Below are 18,213 nucleotides of genomic sequence, written 5' to 3'. Positions count from 1 at the left end.
AGGCTTAGCATGCTGAAGCCCTGAGCTCATCCGCAGCATCAGAACAAAACCCAAAACAAAACCCAAGGGGCTGTGATATAGGTCTGTGTAGATGGCTTGCCTGGCATGCAGGAGGCTGGGTGTCATCCCCAGCACTCAAACAAACAAAAAAATAGTGCTTGTACATTTAGGTGAGATATCAAAGAATATTCACAATTACTTTAAAAGGCTATTAAAATGATCTTCCCTTTTCAATTAAATGCCGGCAAGGCCAGGTTTCCTTCATAACCTTCAGTTATTTCACAAGAGATAAAATGCAGCAGATACGAGAATGTAGTTTGACTTCAATGAAACCAAACATTAAAGAGATCCGAATGCAAAACTAAAGCAATCTAAATTTTTATGGAAGATATACTTATTTTTCAAGAAAATTTGCGTAAACCCTTAGTAATCTCATTGTATTTTAATAAATTGATGTTTTGAAAATCGCTCGTTTAGGGGCTCGCCTAGTATGCGTGAGGCACTGGGTTCCATCCTCAGCACCAAATAAAAATAAAATAAAGATATTGTGTTCACCTATAAGTAAAAAAATCTCAAAAAAAAAAAATCAATGGTTTAACAAAGATCTCTATTTAAAAACGCCCAGGGCTGTGGGTAGCTCATTGGCGGAGCACTCCCTGTCCCAGCACAGGCAACTCGACAGACGAAATTCCAGCCCGCAGTATCGCTGCGCACCATCAGGTCAACAGCCTCTGGGGCCGCGACTTCTGACGGTGCAAAGGGGCCGCGGTAGCCCGAGGCGGGGAGCCCGCCTCGCCCAGGGGCCGCAGCGCCCAGGCCCGCAGCGCCCGCCGTCCGGCCCTCGGGCAGGGGTCAGCGGTGGGGGCCGCCGGCCGCCCCCGGAGCGCTGAGCCGCGCAGCTGGGGCCGCCGGCCGGTGGGAAGGGCCCCGGGAGCGGGCGGGGCCTGCGGATGCCTTGGCCCCGCCCCGCCCCGCCCCCGAACCCCTTGACCCCGCCCCCACGCCCGTCTCCCCGCCCCCAAGCCCGCTCCGAGGAACGGCCTCCCGGCAGTGCCGGCGCTGACCCCTCACGACAGCGCGACGCTTTCCGGCCGCCGCGCGGTGCCGACGTGTCGGACGGCTCCAGGCGGGCTGGTCATGGCAGTGCGCGCCCGGTCCGCGCGGGCGCCTGCCGGCTCGGGTAGGCTCGGGGTCCCCGGTGCAGGCAGGGCGGGAGGGCCCGCGGGAGCCGGGCGCTGGCCCGGAGCGGCGGGGAGAGGCCGGCGCCCCTCGTTCACTCGTGCGCTTACGGCTGCAGAACAAGTGCAGAAGGACCGGCCCCCGCAGGCCGCGGCGCCCGCGCAGGCCGGCCGCATGGCGGCGCTCCTGGGCTTCGAGTGGACGGACCTGTCCAGCTGGCAGAGGCTGGTGACCCTGCTCAATCGACCGACGGATCCGGCCAGCCTGGCGGTCTTCCGGGTTCTCTTTGGTGAGGCCACGCTGCGGGTGCGAAGCGGGAAGGACAGCGCTGCCTCCCTGGGTTGCTCGCACACCTAGCTCGCTTTCCGAGAGCTGAGGACGGTGGCGAGTGGGAGGTCTCCGTGAAGTTAGGGTCGAACCTGGCTGGCTTTGCCCCCTCTAGGTAGGATTGGTGGCCAGAGGAGCTTTCATCTGCGGCTAGATGAAATAGAGGCAGAGGAGCAGGGACCCATTTTGTTTGTGGCATTAAGTTGCCCCCAAACTAACTTTAGAGTAACAGAAAGCAAGAGTGACAACAAGAAACGAACATTTTGTCTGACCCAGGACTTGGAATGAATGACAGCACATGTCCTTGGAATAGGCTACACAGGTGCCAAGGTTCCCAAGTCTGGTAGTTTTCAACTGGGGAAAGTTTTGCTCCCCAGGAAGATTTGGCAGTGTCTGAGATGTGTCACAGCCTGGAGCCAGAGCAATAGGTAGCATGTATCTCTGCAGGCACCAGGGCTGCTCCTGGATGTTCTGTAATGCACAGGGCAGCCATCCCAACAGATACCCAGACCAAAATAGGACTGGCCTTAAGGGTTCAAAACTCTGCCTTAATCCAAATGACTTCCTAATCTGATCAGTCTTTTCTGTTTACCTGTTTGTTTGCTAAGTACCCCTGCAAAGGACCCCCAGAGCACTTTCTGTAGCTCTGTAGGATAGATCCTTATAACTGTCGGAACCTATTGGTTTTGATAGCATTCTGTACATTTCTCTCATTCAATCATCTCTAACACTATGAAGTATTATGAGCCCTCTTTCACAAATGGGGCATTGACTTTCTGAGCTGCGGGGCTATCTGAGGTCACACAGCTGGCGTGTCACCCAACACAGACAGGGCTCAGTGATCATTGTTGAGTGAATGGGAGAACCAAGGTAAGAAGAAGCTGGCCCTGGGGCTGGGTACACTTAGCTGTCCTCCTGTATTCCACTGCTACCCTAGCTGAAGCTTCACAGTCCCCTCTCGTGCTGCCTCTACAGCATTCTTGATGGTGCTGGACATTCCCCAGGAGCGGGGGCTCAGCTCACTGGATCGCAAATACCTGGATGGACTGGACGTTTGCCGCTTCCCCTTGCTGGATACCTTGCGCCCGCTGCCACTTGACTGGATGTATCTTGTCTACACCATCATGTTTCTAGGTGAGGGGAACTTGGGAGAGATGGGAGTATTGACTGACCTGCTGGTGAATGTCCAAGTCTTGGGTGCCTGTTTCACTTCTGCATGATTAGTTTTCATGCTGCACATCTGTAGGTCATCTCAGCTGTGAACCCATACCTTCTCTTTTCAAAATATTGAAATAGTGTGTAATTTTCATTTAGTTTTGCCTGATCACAAGATGTCTGATGACTTTGTTTAATCCCAGTCATGGCTGGGCCTGTGGTGACCCTGGGGCCTTACCTCTGCTTCCTGTGCATCCCAGGGGCGCTGGGCATGATGCTCGGGCTGTGCTACCGGCTGAGTTGTGTGCTGTTCTTGCTGCCATACTGGTATGTGTTTCTCTTGGACAAGACGTCGTGGAACAACCATTCTTACCTGTATGGTTTGGTGGCCTTCCAGCTGACGTTCATGGATGCTCACCACTACTGGTATGAGTTGGGAATATAGGGGGAGGGTCAGTGGATCAGGATGCTTACCAGAGATGAGGACTCATCAAAGTCCTAGAAATTGCCCCAACAGGCATATTTTTTAACCATGTTTTGCAAAGCATGGTTGCAAGGTTACACTTTGGGGTGAATTTGGGAGGGGCAACAGCCAGCCATTTGGGGCAGTGGGGTTGACAAAAGGCCAAATGCCTCCATCCCATCCTCACTTTTTCCATATCTCCCCAGGTGCCTTGACCTTTCTACTTCCTGTAACCCTCTTAGAAGAGAAGACCAATACCAGACCTAGCTGTTTTCAGATACTTCAAGGGTGCTCATGTGAAACAGAGAGCAGACTTTCTCTGTGTGAGCCCAGAGGGGAGAGTTAGAACCAAAAATAGACGTTGCTGTGAGGCGGAGATCATGTCAGGAGGAGAGGGTCCACTAGGGCTGCTATCCTGGGAGGAAGTAGCCCTTCCCATCTCCAGCTTAGGTGACCATCTCTTGGGGAGGTTGGGGAAAGGATTTGGAGTCAGGGTGGCAGGGTGGATGCCTTACAGAGTCTTCCCTTTGCTAAGTGAAAAGCAAACGTGAAATGTCAGTAAGATGGGTATATGAACAAAATCGCAAACACTGAACTCATGAACAGCCATGAAGTTACATCCATTGATGGACATATGCAAATTCTTCTTTTGTAAAAAAAAAAAAAAAACTTTTTCCAGTCCTGGGATCGAACCCAGGGTCTTGTACATGCTAAGCACTTGATCTACCACTGAGCTGCATCTCCAGGATCCTTTTGTAAAACTTTAAACTCATTCAGAGTGTCTATCTCTGATCACAGAGAATGAAGACACAGTTTTGGCAGAATATCCCTGAGAAGTGCCATTTTTATGACTTTTATACGTTTTGAAAAAATTGCTATCATTTACTGAGGGCTTTCTGCATGGCAGGCACATTTAAAATTTTTCCTCATTAACTTTTCAAACACTCCTCAGATTCTTCCCTTTTCAGTCATTTTCTAGCCTAGCCTTTTTCCCCAATTTGATCCATTAGTACAGACTCAATTATGAGCTGGTAGTAAGCAATAAACTTTTTATTGTTTTATGTATTTGTATTTTACTTTGTGGCAGTACAAAAGCATCCCCATAAAGCCATTCTGGTTCTCACTTTTTATTCCCTCCATACTGGGGCTGGAACACAGGGCCTCATGCACTCTGAGCAAGCTCCGTACCACAGAGCTTTGTCCCCGGCCCTGTTTTTTACTTTTGGTACACTATTAATGAACTACATGACATGAGATAAAATACTTGATTATGAAGTATGCTTTGGGCTAGATGGTTTCGCCTGACTGTATGCTAATGGAAATGTTTGGAGCACATTTATGGCAAGCTAGGCTACTCTAGACCGTTCAGTAAGTTTGTGTGTGTATAAAATCCATTTTCAACTTAATAATATTTTCAAGTTATGGTAAGTTTACTGGGATGTACCTTTATTATAAATAAGAAATCTATAATAATATTTCTTTTTTTGTTTAGCAATACTGAGGACTGAACCAAGATCTCATGTGCTAAGCAAGTGCTCTACCAGTGTGCTACATCCTAGATTGGGTCTTGCTAAGTTGCCCAGGCTGGCCTAGAACTTGCAGTCCTTCTGCCCCAGCCTCTTGTGTTGTTAGGAGTACAGGTGTGCATTGCTGGCTATAGTAATTCTTCTTACAATAGGCTGGAGATGTTGCTCAGTGGTACAGTGCTTGCCTAGCATGTGTGAGGCTCTGGGATCAACCTCCAGCACTGCAAAAAAACAAAAATTCAGAATTTTCTCATACATTTCTAAAGGGTCTCAAGAATATCCCAGAGAACCAGGGAGGCCATGGAGGTATTCCTACGGTAGATGGGTTTGTCAGCATGGAAAGGAAGGGAGAGACAGGGCTGGACCAGGAGGCCTCCCTCATGTCGACTCCTTGGTACAGGTCTGTGGACGGCCTTCTGAATGCCCGTAAGAGGAATGCCCACGTGCCCCTTTGGAACTATACAGTGCTGCGTGGCCAGGTACAGGACTTCAGGACAGATGCTCCTGATAGCCACTGTGGGCAGCCTGCCTTCCCATGCCAGCTTGCGTATACTCTGCCTTCCTGGGTTGACTCTTTCCCTTTGCGGGTAGCCAGGCTGGCTTTCCATTTTCTCCAGTCCTTACTCTGGGAGTTCTCTCACCCTGTCCAGGGAAGAGTATTGTTTGTGTGGGCTGTGGAGCCCTCTTGAGAGGACGGGTCTTGTCCTCTCCCTCGGGGTCTGCTGCTTGTTGGGTGAGTGAATGTCTTACAGTGGAAGAGTGGATCTGCTCTACCTTGCGTCCTGGACTGAGTTCAGAACTTATTTCTGTTGGTGCTGGGGATTGAACCTAGAGATGCTCCACCTCCAAGTTACACCCCCAGTCCTTTTTAATTTTATTTTGAGATGGTCTTGCTAAGTTGCCTAGGCCAGCTGTAACTTGGGATCTTTCTGCCTCAACCTCCCAGATACTTGGGAGTACAGGCCTTACTTTGTTCATGACTAAACAGTCAACAACATTCTTAGGCCTGGCAGCGTAGCTCAGTGGTGGAGGACTTGCCTAGCATGTGCAAGGCTCTGGGTTTAATCACCAGAACTGCAAAAAACCCTGAAAACCAAGGTTCTTTTTTGTTTGAGTGTTGCATGTTGTGTATGCAGATCTTCATTGTGTACTTCATTGCTGGTGTGAAGAAACTGGATGCAGACTGGGTGGAAGGCTACTCCATGGAGCACCTGTCTCGGCACTGGCTCTTCAATCCCTTCAAGTGAGTGGCAGTCAGAGTAGAGGCCTTGCAGGAGCCTGGAGCAGAGCAGGCACTCGGCTTCTGTGGTCTGTAGTAATGGGTGCTATTCCCACTGTGCCCAAGTTCACCCCTCTTGACTTCCTTTGTCCACTCATCTCCCTGCTTGACAGAGGAGAGTCAATTATATTAAAAGATTAAGGCCCAGCTGCACCTGGGAGACTTGTGCTACAGGTGGGCAAGAAGGGAAAAGAAATAGACAGGAAAGGGCCAGAACCAGGTGCAGTATGCCTGCCTTTGCCCCAGCTCTCACCAAGATGGACAGCCACTGCTCCTGCTCCAAGCAAACCATTATTACCAACTGTCCCAAACAGGTTCGCCTCTGATTTCTCTCCTCTCCCTTCTTCTCGTTTTACTTTATTTTTCCCTTTTCCACTTCCTGAAGTTTTTTTTCATTCATGACATCCACGAGGAACCTCCTGTCCCCATAGTACACATTTCTCAGGCCTATCTTGTGCTAGGAAATCTGTCCTTGCCTTTTACATAGCATATGCTGAAAAAAATGGGACACCCGAACCTGTGAAGGAGTTGGAGAACTCTGCTGTAGCATCTTGGGGTGGCTCGGGCCCTTCGGTGGTCTGCCTCACCAGTGAGTGTGTGTCAGCAAGGACAGGGCCGTGAGGCATCTCATGTGTGAGTATTCTGTGACGCAGGTCCCTGTGCCTGCCTGCAGATTGGTGTTGTCTGAAGAGCTGACAAGCCTCCTGGTGGTGCACTGGTGTGGGCTGCTGCTGGACCTCTCTGCTGGTTTCCTGCTCTTCTTTGATGCCTCAAGATCCATTGGCCTCTTCTTTGTGTCCTACTTCCACTGCATGAATTCCCAGCTCTTCAGCATTGGTCAGTATCTGTAGCTTGGATGAACAGGAGCCAGAGGCTGTAGGGAGAGACTAGGAAGCGGCGTCCTTTGGGAAACAGTGGTGGGACTAGGAGCTGAGCTGAGCCCAGTGCAGTCACTGTGAATTGGGAGTGGATGGGATGAGCATTGGGGCTTTGGGCTCAGTGTGCTGTGTAAGGAGTCTCTGGGAAGAGTAAGCATCCAGTATCCTGTAGCTGAGAACTCTCTTTTCCTTTTTTTTGTGTGTGTGTGCATGGGGGGGTGTGATGCAGGGGTCTAACTCAGGGCCTAGGCAGGTGTTCTGCTTAATGCTTGATTTAAGTAGAGCATCTGGGACAGGCTTCCTGAGGGAGGGGTGTGGTTCAGGCCAATCCTGCATCCTTTCTCCCTGCTTTTCTAGGTATGTTCCCTTATGTCATGCTGGCTACCAGTCCTCTCTTCTGCTCCCCTGAGTGGCCTCGGAAGCTGATATCCCACTGCCCCAAAAGGCTCCAGGAGCTGCTGCCTCTCAAGGCAGCCCCTCAGCCCAGTGCTTCCTGCATCTCTAAGAGGAGCCGAGCCAAAGGAGCCCAGAAGCCAGGGCTGCGCCACCAGCTGGGAGCTGCCTTCACTCTGCTCTACCTCCTGGAGCAGCTCTTTCTGCCCTATTCCCATTTCCTCACCCAGGTTAGTGGCGTAGTGTGCGAGTAGCAGGGGCTGGGCTTGGAAACTGGCAGAGGTGACATAAATCATAAAGTGGGAAAGAATTAACTGGTTTTGTAGGCCTCTCTCAATAGAGGAAGGAACTAGCATGAGACAAGTTGATCTCACCTGACCCCCACCTCCCCCACCCCCCCACCCCCGCCCTGCCTTCCTAGGGCTATAACAACTGGACAAATGGGCTGTATGGCTACTCCTGGGACATGATGGTGCACTCCCGCTTCCACCAGCATGTGAAGGTCACCTACCGTGATGGCCTTACCGGCGAGCTGGGCTACCTCAACCCTGGGGTGAGGCATCTGACACTAATGACAGTCTGTTCTTCAGAGTCCTCTTGATCTTTGGGGCCTGGTTTGGTTCTACACACATCAAAAAGTAAAACAAATTTGGGTCTCTGCTCTTTCTCAGGAGTCAGATTGAACCTTTTCTTAGATGGGTAGAGGTAGAATGCCGGCCACTTCTTTATACTGTGACTAGATTTAGGCAAGATAAGTACCATTAGCCCAGCAATGAAAAGTTCATCCCCAGAGGCGAGTGCTGACCTTTTTCTGGCAGAAAGGGGCAGCAGGCTGGGTCTCTTCATGCCGTGGGCAGTGCATGCCTGTCGGGAGGCTGAAGATGTGAGGTGGGACTAATGTGGGGTTTGGGGTCAGGTATTCACACAGAGCCGGCGATGGAAGGATCACGCAGATATGCTGAAGCAGTATGCCACTTGCCTGAGCCGCCTGCTTCCCAAGTACAATGTCACTGAGCCCCAGATCTACTTTGATATATGGGTCTCCATCAATGACCGCTTCCAGCAGAGGTGGGCAAGGGGAGCAGGAAAGGGGAAATTGCACACAGCTCTTTGAAGTGAGGTGAACGGCGGCCTTGTCTTGCCATATGCACATCCTGGTCAGTCTGGTTGTGGGCATTGGTGGTGGCTTCCAGCAGGGGGCACCATCGTCCTGGAGAGGAGTGAGCTGCTGGTCCCTTACAGTGCCTTTTCCACAGGTAGCCCCAGCCCTGCCTTTCAGTGCTGCAGACTCTTCCCTCTGCCCTGGGCTGGCAATAGCATGCTGACATCAGCTGTTTCTTCTATCTGGAAACCCTGTCCCCTCTCCCTGGGAGTGATGAAAGGAACAGAAGTAGAAGTGGCAGTGGGTGGGCAGTCATGGCCTCCTTGGAACAAGCTCTTTCTTTCCTAAGGCTTTTTGACCCTCGTGTGGACATCGTGCAGGCCGACTGGTCCCCCTTCCAGCGCACATCTTGGGTGCAGCCACTGTTGATGGACCTGTCTCCATGGAGAACCAAGCTGCAGGAAATCAAGAGCAGCCTGGACAACCACACAGAGGTGGTCTTCATTGCAGACTTCCCTGGTAAGGAGGCTGCGGGGGGAGGCCTTGCTACCTTCCCTGATCCTCTGTCAGTGGGAAGGCCCTCCGCAAGGATGAACTGCACCTCTGCTCTGGCAGGGCTGCATCTGGAGAATTTTGTGAGTGAAGACCTGGGCAACACTAGCATCCAGCTGCTGCAGGGGGAGGTGACTGTGGAGTTGGTGGCAGAAGAGAAGAACCAGACTCTTCGGGAGGGAGAAAAAATGCAGGTATTTTGCTGGGATTAACAGTGGCAGACAGATTAGGCGAGTAGGGTTTATTAGACCAGAAAACGCTTCACAGCAGTGGTGCTGCAGGAATTCAGTAGGGGGTTCTGCTGGGGCGTAAGAGTGGCAGAGTGCACACGGGCACAGTCTCTGGCTCTGAGTAGCCTCCTCCAGGATCCCAGAGGTCAGTTACTTTAGACTCCAAAAGAATGAGGAGACAGTGGACAGTGTACCAGGCTGGCTAAGCCGGGTTTTTTCTCCTCCTCAGCTGCCTGCTGGTGAGTACCATAAGGTGCACACGACATCACCTGGCCCTTCCTGCTACATGTACGTTTATGTCAACACTACAGAGCTTGCACTGGAGCAAGACCTGGCTTATCTACAAGAATTAAAGGAAAAGGTGGAAAACGGAAGTGGTGAGTGTATCAGTGGTCAGGTGGATATGACCCCCGGGTTTCAAGAAATCAACAGAATGAACTTGGGCTGGGCACAGTGGCACACGCCTGTAATCCCAATGGCTGGGGAAGATAAGGCAGGAGGATCTCAAGTTCAAAGCCAGCCTCAGCAAAAGCGAGGTGCTAAGCAACTCAGTGAGACCCCATCTCTAAAATACAAAATAGGATGGGGATGTGGCTCAATGGTTGAGTGCCCCTGAGTTCAATTCCCGGTACCAAAAAAAAAAACTCTCGGTGGTGAAGAGTTCTCAGGGACAGGATCTATCTCAGTGATTCCTCTTTTGTTGTCTTCTGGGCAGAAACGGGGCCTCTACCTCCAGAGCTGCAGCCTCTTTTGGAAGGGGAAGTGAAAGGGGGCCCTGAGCCAACACCTCTGGTTCAGACCTTTCTTAGACGCCAGCAAAGGCTCCAGGAGATCCAACGCCGGCGAAATACCCCTTTCCACGAGCGACTCTTTCGCTTCTTGCTGCGAAAACTATACATCTTTCGTCGCAGGTGAGTTCTACCTACAGTTGCAAGCTTGGTGACTTCTCTTTCATGAGGGTAACACTAGACTCCTTAAAGACAGAGGAAGTAGCCTGTGTCTGATGGCCAATGCCCCAATCCTGGTATCTGCCAGGCTATATAAGGACTGGGACATAAAGGGTCACTGCAGGGAGATTCTCAGATAGCTGGGGGAGAGGGGCTAGGTGTTCCCTAAGGGCTTTGGCTGGAACTGTTTTTGAACATAAGTTTGGACTGGTTGGCTTTTCTCCTGTTTTTCAGCTTCTTGATGACTAGAATTTCACTTAGAAATCTGCTATTAGGCCGCCCTCCCCTGGAGCAGCTGGCCCAAGAGGTGACTTATGCAAACTGGCGCCCTTTTGGAACAGATGGTGAATCAAGTCCTTCAAACAGGGAGTCTTCAAATTCCAATCCTCCTGAGACAAATCCTGATCCTATGCACTCAGAGTTCTGAGGGCACTGTTTGATGCAGATATGGGAGCAGCCAGTCACAGACACAGCATCTATGGAGTGGACATTTGAGAACATTTTTAGATTTGTTTTACATTACATAACAGCTTGGAATTAATAAAGATATTTCAATCCAAGATTGAGGAGCCATGAGGAGGTTGTCAAATGTCCTTTGAGAATAAAGGGGGACGAGTTAAAACTGACCAGCTCAGGTGGGTATGCTGGTGTATACACCTGTAATCCAGTGCCTCAGGAAGCCAGCCTGAGCAAAGGAGACTCAGTAGACCCTGTCTCTAAATAAATCTGGGGATGGGGCTCAGTGATCAAACGCCCAAGTTCAATCCCCAGTATCTACCCCCTCCCCCAAAACGCCCCTGTAATGGTTAATGTTCCTAAGTGCTGTTATACATGTACCTATATTTAACCTGTAGTATCCCTTATCCCCATACAAACTGAATAAATTTGCCTGAGACATCCAAAACATAAGGGGTAGATTGGTAGTTCCAGATTCATTGTGAGTCAGCCTGAAATGTTAATGTACAAAGTGGTTTTACCTTATTCTGGTTTCTTTTTTCCAGTTGCTTAGACAGTGGTTCCCATTAGCTAATGAAGTTATTGTCCCCCTTCCCCCCCCCCACACACACACCCAAGTATCGGGAATCACACTTGGAGCTTAGCAAATCACGCAAGCTGTACCACCTTTTTACACGTTGCCCAGGCTGACCTTGAAGTTGAGATTCTCCTGCGTGGCTGGGATTGCATGTGCCTGCTTTTTAATATCAATTTTTTTCCACTGGAATTCAATTGAGACCAGGAAAGACATTTTATTGTGTGGGTTGGACCTATAGGATAGGCAGAAAATGTCATGCAAGCGATTCAAACACTTGTTGGTCTTACTTAGGGTTCCTTGAATGGTTAAGAGTTAAGGGGTTGGGTGGGGGTGTTTTTTGACCAGTTGTTTCTAATTCTTCATACCTTAACCTTAGAAAGTTCAGCTCTTTTCCTTATGTTTTGGAAGTACTCTACATGGGTAAGGATGCTGCCTTCACGCCAGTATACCACCACCTCCCTGACCTATTTCCCCCACCAAGAATGGCATAAAGTTTTCAGTATAATTATCCATGTCCAAAGAAAAATGAGGTCTAGTTGTTCTGAGAATTGGCCTTTCAGCCAATCAGCTTTAGATTGATCCTTCTTCTGATCCCAGCATGTGGATTTTGTTCTCAACTTTAGGTTTTGGAAAGCCTACTGCAAGGTCCTGGATTCATCACCAATATGGGGAGAGGGGAAAAAAATGACAGTGGGTGCCTGCAACAACATATTTCAGTCTAGAAGGCAATATTGGACAAACCAGATGGGAGTCTAGACCTGTTGATTCCCAGTGGGCCCCAAGAAGTATGTATACAATTTTCAGTTTATTTGTAGCCATAGCAATTAAAGAACAGTAACACAGGGTAGAACCTAGCATTTTATTTAGATCTTCATTAGACTGTTGGAATTGAGAACCAGACATACGTAATAAACCTCCAAAAATAGACCCTGGAAGGCACTTTCTGCTTCGGGCAAGCAGTCATGGAGTAGCATGTAAACAAGCTGGCTTCTCTGTACCACGCCAGCCAAGTCTGCTCTCTCCACGGTCAGCCGCACCAGCTCTGCCCTCCCTTTGCTTAACACCAGCCAGACCCCCTGTAGGTCTAACCCAAGGTTTTTCTGTAGGACACCTTGGCCTACCTGGGAATGCTGGAAACATGTTGTTAAAGGAATCATGGTGTTGAGGAAAAAAAAATCTTTTAAAAGCTGCCATCTGAGGTGATGGCTTCTCTGTACTTACGCCATACCTCAGAATACAATAAATAAGCAATTAGAAAATGTTCAAGTATGAAGGGATTTCCTCCTCCCCGCCAAAAGCACTGCTCTCTGAAGGAAGCTGGTTTCTCTGTAGCTACACCAGCTGTTCAGAAAGCTCATTGGACCTGGTTTTGAAAATAAAACAAAGTTAAAACCCTGGGAGGAATTATTGTGCAGTGTGGAGTACTCATCTTTCTTATAAAGAAAAAAAAAAGTTATCTGGTACCAAAGTGTGCAACCTACAGACCCTCAGGTACTGCCCTGTGACTTCTCTGTATGACATCACAAGGGTGCCAAGTGCCTGTTTTTCTAGACTAGGAGTTGGTGAGGTTTGGCTAGTGCTGAAACCATGCATAGGATTGGTTTAATAAATGAAAACCTTATTACGTACGTCCTCCAAAAGACAGCTGAAAGTGGAGAAATTTTGATTTGGTGCTATTAAAGAGGTGGCAATTGAGAGCATAAGCACCAGGGAGATGGTTTAATGGTAACTGCCTTTTTGATTATTTATGTCAGGCTGGAGCTCCGACTGGAACTTGCGTTACATGCAAGATAGATTGGGTAGGGAACACTCCCTGACAAAGAACTACATAATTAGAAATGGATCAAGTTACAGGGAGGATAAGGGAAGGCTTCACATTCATAATAGAGCTCAAGACATTACAAATTCATGCTGAGAGCTGTGGCATTGCCAGACAGGCTATAGTGGAACTACTAGTACTTTTACGTGCACATTACAAGGATATTTTCAGCATTTGGTAGGAAAGTCAATGTGTTTAGGACTTTGGAGGGTTGGGTGATAGGGCACAAAAGGTTCAGTTCCAAAGCATTATTCACTACAAGTGTTGTTTCTAGGCAGTTACATGGATCACCTATGCTCACTAAATTCATTATAATGGTGAACAAAACTTCTAGGGACAGAATAGCAAGCCCAACTTACAGTCCCCCACAAAAGCTAAAATTCATGTCATTGACTAGAGAGTGACTGCAACTGATGAGCTGAAAGAGGACAAGAAAATTTAGCAAGAAGGGCCCTTTCCCTCAGAGCTTGAAGGCTTCTCTGTAGCCTACGCCAACAAGTCTGGGGAAAAAAGGCTAACACTTTCAGTATTTAAGCTTTTTGGGCACTTCCCATGGGAAGCTGTCCCTACCAAAGTGGCCATAGGCTGCAGTCCTCTGATAAATTGGCTTCTTCAGATCCAGATCCCTGGAATATACAAGTCCATAACTTAATATGTAGCATTGGATTAAAATAAAGCAAAACAATCAGCAAGACTCATTTTCAAGAGCTCTGGCAAATGAGTTCAGTTCTCTGGGGTATGCTAGGAAAAAAGTTTGTGGCAAAAGTGTTTGTTACTTCCCTGGTGTCCAAAGTCCTTGTACAGTCCTTATTAGTAACTACAGTTCTTTTTTTTCCGGCCCTGGCTCAACAAATATGAAAACTTGTCATTATTCTGAGGAATTCCAATTGTCAAAAGCTCATCTGAGGATCATGGATACTTACCAAGGTCCCACTGCCCACTATGGTTCTTTTCTTTGTAGAACCTTGAACATCCCACTTGTATTAATTTCTTAAACACCCTTAGGTTTGATGAGCACAAAGCCCAATATTAAATGTGAAAGACTTTCTAGGGTGATTATATAAGCCACAGAGCACCGTGACTTGTATTTCTCAATTAAATGCTCCCTGAAGGCAATTTTAAAACATCAGCATGTTCTGGAATTAAAATGTTTCCCCATTTGAGGAGTCTACCTTTACCTCCTCATATCTAAGTAGTATGCATCACACATATATACCCACACCCTCTACTTTTCACTAGCAATAGGCTTTACCATCTTTACCTGACAATGACCCCAGGGCGAAGATCAAAGTTCTTCTTCACAATCTCTAATAGCTCTCTCTCAGTCTTCTGAGAGGTACCATAATGGAAAATGGAGATGGACAATGGATGAGAAACTCCAATAGCATAAGAGACCTAAAAGGATTCAAATGTTAACAGTCAGTAATTCAAATGCGTACTTGTATACATTGGTGTATAAAATGGGCAAGAAGCTTATTACTGTTATATCCCTCCCGCTTACATGGCTGTTTACCACTCCAATTACATAAAAAGAATATATACCTGAACAAGAACCCTCCTGCACAGACCTCCTTTAACAAGGGATTTTGCCACCCAACGGGCAGCATAAGCAGCTGAGCGGTCCACCTTAGTATAATCCTTTCCTGAAAAGGCACCTCCTCCATGAGCTCCCCAACCGCCATAGGTATCCACAATTATTTTCCGGCCAGTCAAACCAGCATCACCCTGAAATTATAGGATTTAAGTTACTTTATGCCTAATCCTTCCCAGTAAGTGGTTCTAGATTAGAATGCCTATTCCATGCCACTAAAGATTCACAAGCAAATTCCAGAATCTTAAAAGGTGATAGTGACCCAAACTTTTCAAGTAACCAAAGACTCAAATTAGTAAAGAGTATGCTGAACTGACATTTACCTGAGGCCCACCAATAACAAATCTGCCACTTGGCTGAAGATGGTAGATGGTATCCTCATCAAGATATTTTGGAGGTACAACAGCTTTGATGACCTTCTCTTTCAGGGCATCCCTCATCTCATCAAGACAAACTTCTTCATCATGCTGAACAGATATAACGATTGTATGGACTCTGATGGGAAGCACAGCACCTCGATCTTGCATATACTGCACAGTCACCTTGAAGTCAACACAGGTTATCAGAATACCAGTTTTGTACTTGGTTCTCTATCAAGTTACAATACAGTGCTGGGCACGGTGGTATATGTCTAATCTCGGTGGCTCAGGAGGCTGAGGCCAAGGACTGAGTTTAAAGCTAGCCTCAGCAATAGTGAGACCCTGTCTCTAAATAAAATACAAACAAGGCTGGGATGTGGCTCAGCGGCAGAATGCCCCTGAATTCGATCCCCAGTATCAAAAAAAGAAAATTACAATAAGCAAAAATACGTTATTCTTGGCAATCATCAAATTCATGGATTTTTCTACAAAGTAATATAGCTTTAAGATCACTTACTTGAGTTTTTGAATCTGGGCGTAACCAAGGCAAAGTGCCGTTGCGGCGTAGTTCAGCCAGTTTGGCATTTAGCTTGTGTGCTAAGACAATAGTTAAAGGCATACACTCCTCAGTTTCATCGGTAGCATAACCAAACATCAAGCCCTGAAAAAAAAAGAGCCAGTGATGTAACATTAAAGCTTAATTTAATGTTAGAAGAGACATAAATAAATAGCCTTTCACAATACCTGGTCTCCTGCACCAATGTCTTCCTCATTTCGGTCAAGATGAACACCTTGAGCAATATCTGGTGACTGTTGCTCCAAGGCCACCAGCACATTACAAGTCTTATAGTCAAACCCTATAAACAAAAATGTCTTTTAAGAACAAAAGGCCACAATACCTGCTCTGTTCACAATTACTTGGAATTCTAAATACTGCTACTACTGAAGAAATCAGATACAGTAGTAACTCCTTAGCCATGGTCTCACCTTCCACTCACTCTCTTTGTTACCTTAAAATTGTAAATGGAAAATTCCAGAAATTTGTGATTTTCTTAAAAAAAAAAAAAAAAAATAATTGCCCTGAGAGTGTGATGAACTCTTCCCTTCCCAGGACACTAATCATCATCCAAATACATGCTACCCACCACTAAATCACTTAACTATCGAAATGTCTTGGCCGAACAGTGGCTTTATGTTCAAATAAACTTTACTTAATAGCCCCAAAGCATAAGAATAATGCTAATACTTTGAATATGCCGAGAAAACCTATAGTGTGCCTCAAAGCAAACAGGTGCAAGTTCTGAAGGGGAAAAGAGGGCCAGGATTGCTAAGATCTATGGTACAATAGACATTTTGTCAGATCACATTTATAACTTGTACACTAACTTCCATCTTATTTTTGCAAATCTAAGGTACCTCATTTATGTTAGGCAAAACTGTAGCCAAGTATGTACGGGGGAAAAATATTAGTTTCAGCATCTGCTAGTCTTACAGCATTGTCCTCCACGTCAAGGTGAGGCTATACCACCAAAATGTCATACTACATATCTACATAACCAGAGTTAAGGATTACTAGGAACATTCTAGAAGACAGTTTCAACCATTACATCTAAACATAAGCTTAGAAAAAAAGCAAAATGAAAACACACCTTTGGAAGAATCATCATATCCAATGTGCTTAATGGTTTCCCGAACCACTTTCTGGTAGTCAATGGCAGCTCTTGATGTAATTTCCCCAGCAAGAAGAATCATCCCAGTTTTAGCAACAGTTTCTAATAAAGGAGAAGATACACACAGAAAAAACATTTTTATAAATTAGTTCTCCCAATATTACCTTTATAATCAGGCAATAAAAAAAGCACATGTTCTGAACCTACCACAAGCCACTTTGGCATCAGGGTCCTGTTGAAGATGGGCATCAAGGACAGCATCACTGATTTGGTCACAAATCTTATCTGGGGGGAAAAAATCAATTTCTTTTACTATTTAAGTATGGGATGCCCCTTTCTCTATGAACTGGAAAAAAAAAACTTTGTTAGGAAAAAAAAGGAAAGGGGGATTTAAGAGTTGCTTTACCACATCTACACTCAGCTGTGCCCCACCCCATTTCCATTTATTTTGAGCAGAGTTTCAAAAGGTTGCTAAGGCCTAAACTGTGGAGGCTGATGCCTCCAACTTGTGCTCCTCCTGCTGCCTTGGCTTCCTGATCGCTGGGACTGCATGCATTTACCACTGTGCCCAGCTAGGAGAGAAAAAACAAACACACACTGAGATTTTACTTTTTTATTTTGAAACATCATAAAAACTTTGAAGTGAATCACTCAGTGCATTAAGTATGATCTTAACTGCTGCTTTTTGTAAAGCACTGCTTTACCAGAAGCAGTCTGCCTGAATAATAAATGCTGGACACAGGAGTCCGTGTTACTTAAAAACTTGACACCGCGGTCTTAATATAGTCAGCACAAGCTCATTGACTCAGTCAGCCAGCAGGAACCCTCGAGATAGCCAATATACATCCATCCATTATTGATGTGTGCACTTGACACCTCCCCAAGGACTTCGGGGCCACCTCTAAAAAGCCGAGGTTCTGAAATTACGTTCCAAGCCTAACCATTTCACGTTCTCGTCCACCTCCACTATCACCTGCCAGACCCTGGTCCCGGGGACGCTGGGAGAACAAACCGCAGGCACCACGGCCTTTAATCGGTGCAGCACAACACCGGTGAACTCGTGGCTGCGCACTGGCACGTGCACACGATGTGGCAGGACAATCTGGCCAGTGTCATCAGGCTCCTGGTCTCAAGAGACCTCAAAGAATTAAGCCACGAAAGGAAACAGCCACGAACAAAAGGAGTGACCCGGCGGCCATCCCGGCTGTGTCATCAGAGCGGCTCCGGCATAGGCTCGGCGGCGCCAGTCCCTCGGCCCCACCTACGTCACCCGTTCTAGAAAGGGGGAGTAACCTCCAACACTCTCGAATTTTCCAGACAGCCCGAAAAACGCGCCACCGGCCAGGCCCAGGCGGCCCCGCGCGTCGCGCTTAAGGGCGGCGCGCCCAGCCCAGCCCGCGGACACGGATGCCCTCCTGAGGCGCGGGCCCGGCTCACTATGGCGGCCACACACAAAGCCAGGGAAGCGCGAGGGCGCCGGCCTGGCGGAGGTCCCCCCGCAGCGCTGCCCGCGCGCCCGCGCTGGCCTCGCCACGTGCCGCCGCCGGGCTGCAATGCGGCGCGCGCACCCGTCGCGGGCGCGCGCGGGCCGGGCCGCCCACGATGGGCTCCCGCCGCGGGCCCGCGGAGCCGCCCTCCCGCAGAGCCCGCCACCCCCTTCTGGAATCTTCCGCGGGCCGGGCGCGCGGCCGGGTGGGGGAGGGGCGCGCC

At 48.1% G+C, this 18,213-nt stretch overlaps 2 protein-coding genes across 2 annotated transcripts; one reads left to right on the top strand and one right to left on the bottom strand.

The window, feature by feature from the left end:
• The first annotated feature begins 1,033 nt into the window (after positions 1-1,033).
• GGCX (gamma-glutamyl carboxylase) lies at positions 1,034-10,940 on the top strand. The gene is made up of 15 exons (XM_081265202.1): positions 1,034-1,180; positions 1,298-1,468; positions 2,482-2,640; positions 2,922-3,087; positions 5,051-5,129; positions 5,787-5,893; positions 6,603-6,766; positions 7,165-7,430; positions 7,622-7,753; positions 8,117-8,268; positions 8,652-8,821; positions 8,918-9,048; positions 9,314-9,461; positions 9,800-9,995; positions 10,266-10,940. The coding sequence occupies exons 1-15, from the start codon at positions 1,138-1,140 to the stop codon at positions 10,456-10,458; spliced, it is 2,277 nt and encodes a 758-aa protein (XP_081121328.1). The 5' UTR covers positions 1,034-1,137; the 3' UTR covers positions 10,459-10,940.
• Positions 10,941-11,909: 969 nt separating this feature from the next.
• On the bottom strand, positions 11,910-16,864 carry MAT2A (methionine adenosyltransferase 2A). The gene is made up of 8 exons (XM_081265203.1): positions 16,711-16,864; positions 16,483-16,605; positions 15,578-15,690; positions 15,351-15,494; positions 14,798-15,016; positions 14,426-14,608; positions 14,145-14,278; positions 11,910-13,509 (listed from the first exon to the last, which is right to left on the bottom strand). Exons 2-8 carry the CDS (start codon positions 16,583-16,585, stop codon positions 13,407-13,409), a joined length of 999 nt encoding a protein of 332 aa, XP_081121329.1. The 5' UTR covers positions 16,586-16,605; positions 16,711-16,864; the 3' UTR covers positions 11,910-13,406.
• Positions 16,865-18,213: the final 1,349 nt, after the last annotated feature.

This window comes from Spermophilus citellus (genome assembly GCF_964194105.1).
Source record: "Spermophilus citellus genome assembly, chromosome: 13".
Taxonomy (NCBI): Eukaryota; Metazoa; Chordata; class Mammalia; order Rodentia; family Sciuridae; genus Spermophilus; species Spermophilus citellus.
Note: the sequence above shows the minus strand (reverse complement) of the source record. Positions and strands in the feature narration are given on the sequence as shown.

Coding starts and splice junctions, on each gene's coding strand:
- MAT2A (XM_081265203.1), bottom strand. CDS start 16,585: ATGATTCTTCTTGCTGGGGAAATTACATCAAGAGCTGCCATTGACTAC. Junction 15,017..15,350: donor GCCCAGATTCAAAAACTCAA/GTAAGTGATCTT, acceptor GTTGACTTCAAG/GTGACTGTGCAGTATATGCA. Junction 13,510..14,144: donor CGCCCTGGGGTCATTGTCAG/GTAAAGATGGTA, acceptor TGTATATTCCAG/GGATCTGGATCTGAAGAAGC.
- GGCX (XM_081265202.1), top strand. CDS start 1,138: ATGGCAGTGCGCGCCCGGTCCGCGCGGGCGCCTGCCGGCTCGG. Junction 3,088..5,050: donor ATGGATGCTCACCACTACTG/GTATGAGTTGGG, acceptor TCCTTGGTACAG/GTCTGTGGACGGCCTTCTGA. Junction 8,822..8,917: donor CTTCATTGCAGACTTCCCTG/GTAAGGAGGCTG, acceptor CTGCTCTGGCAG/GGCTGCATCTGGAGAATTTT.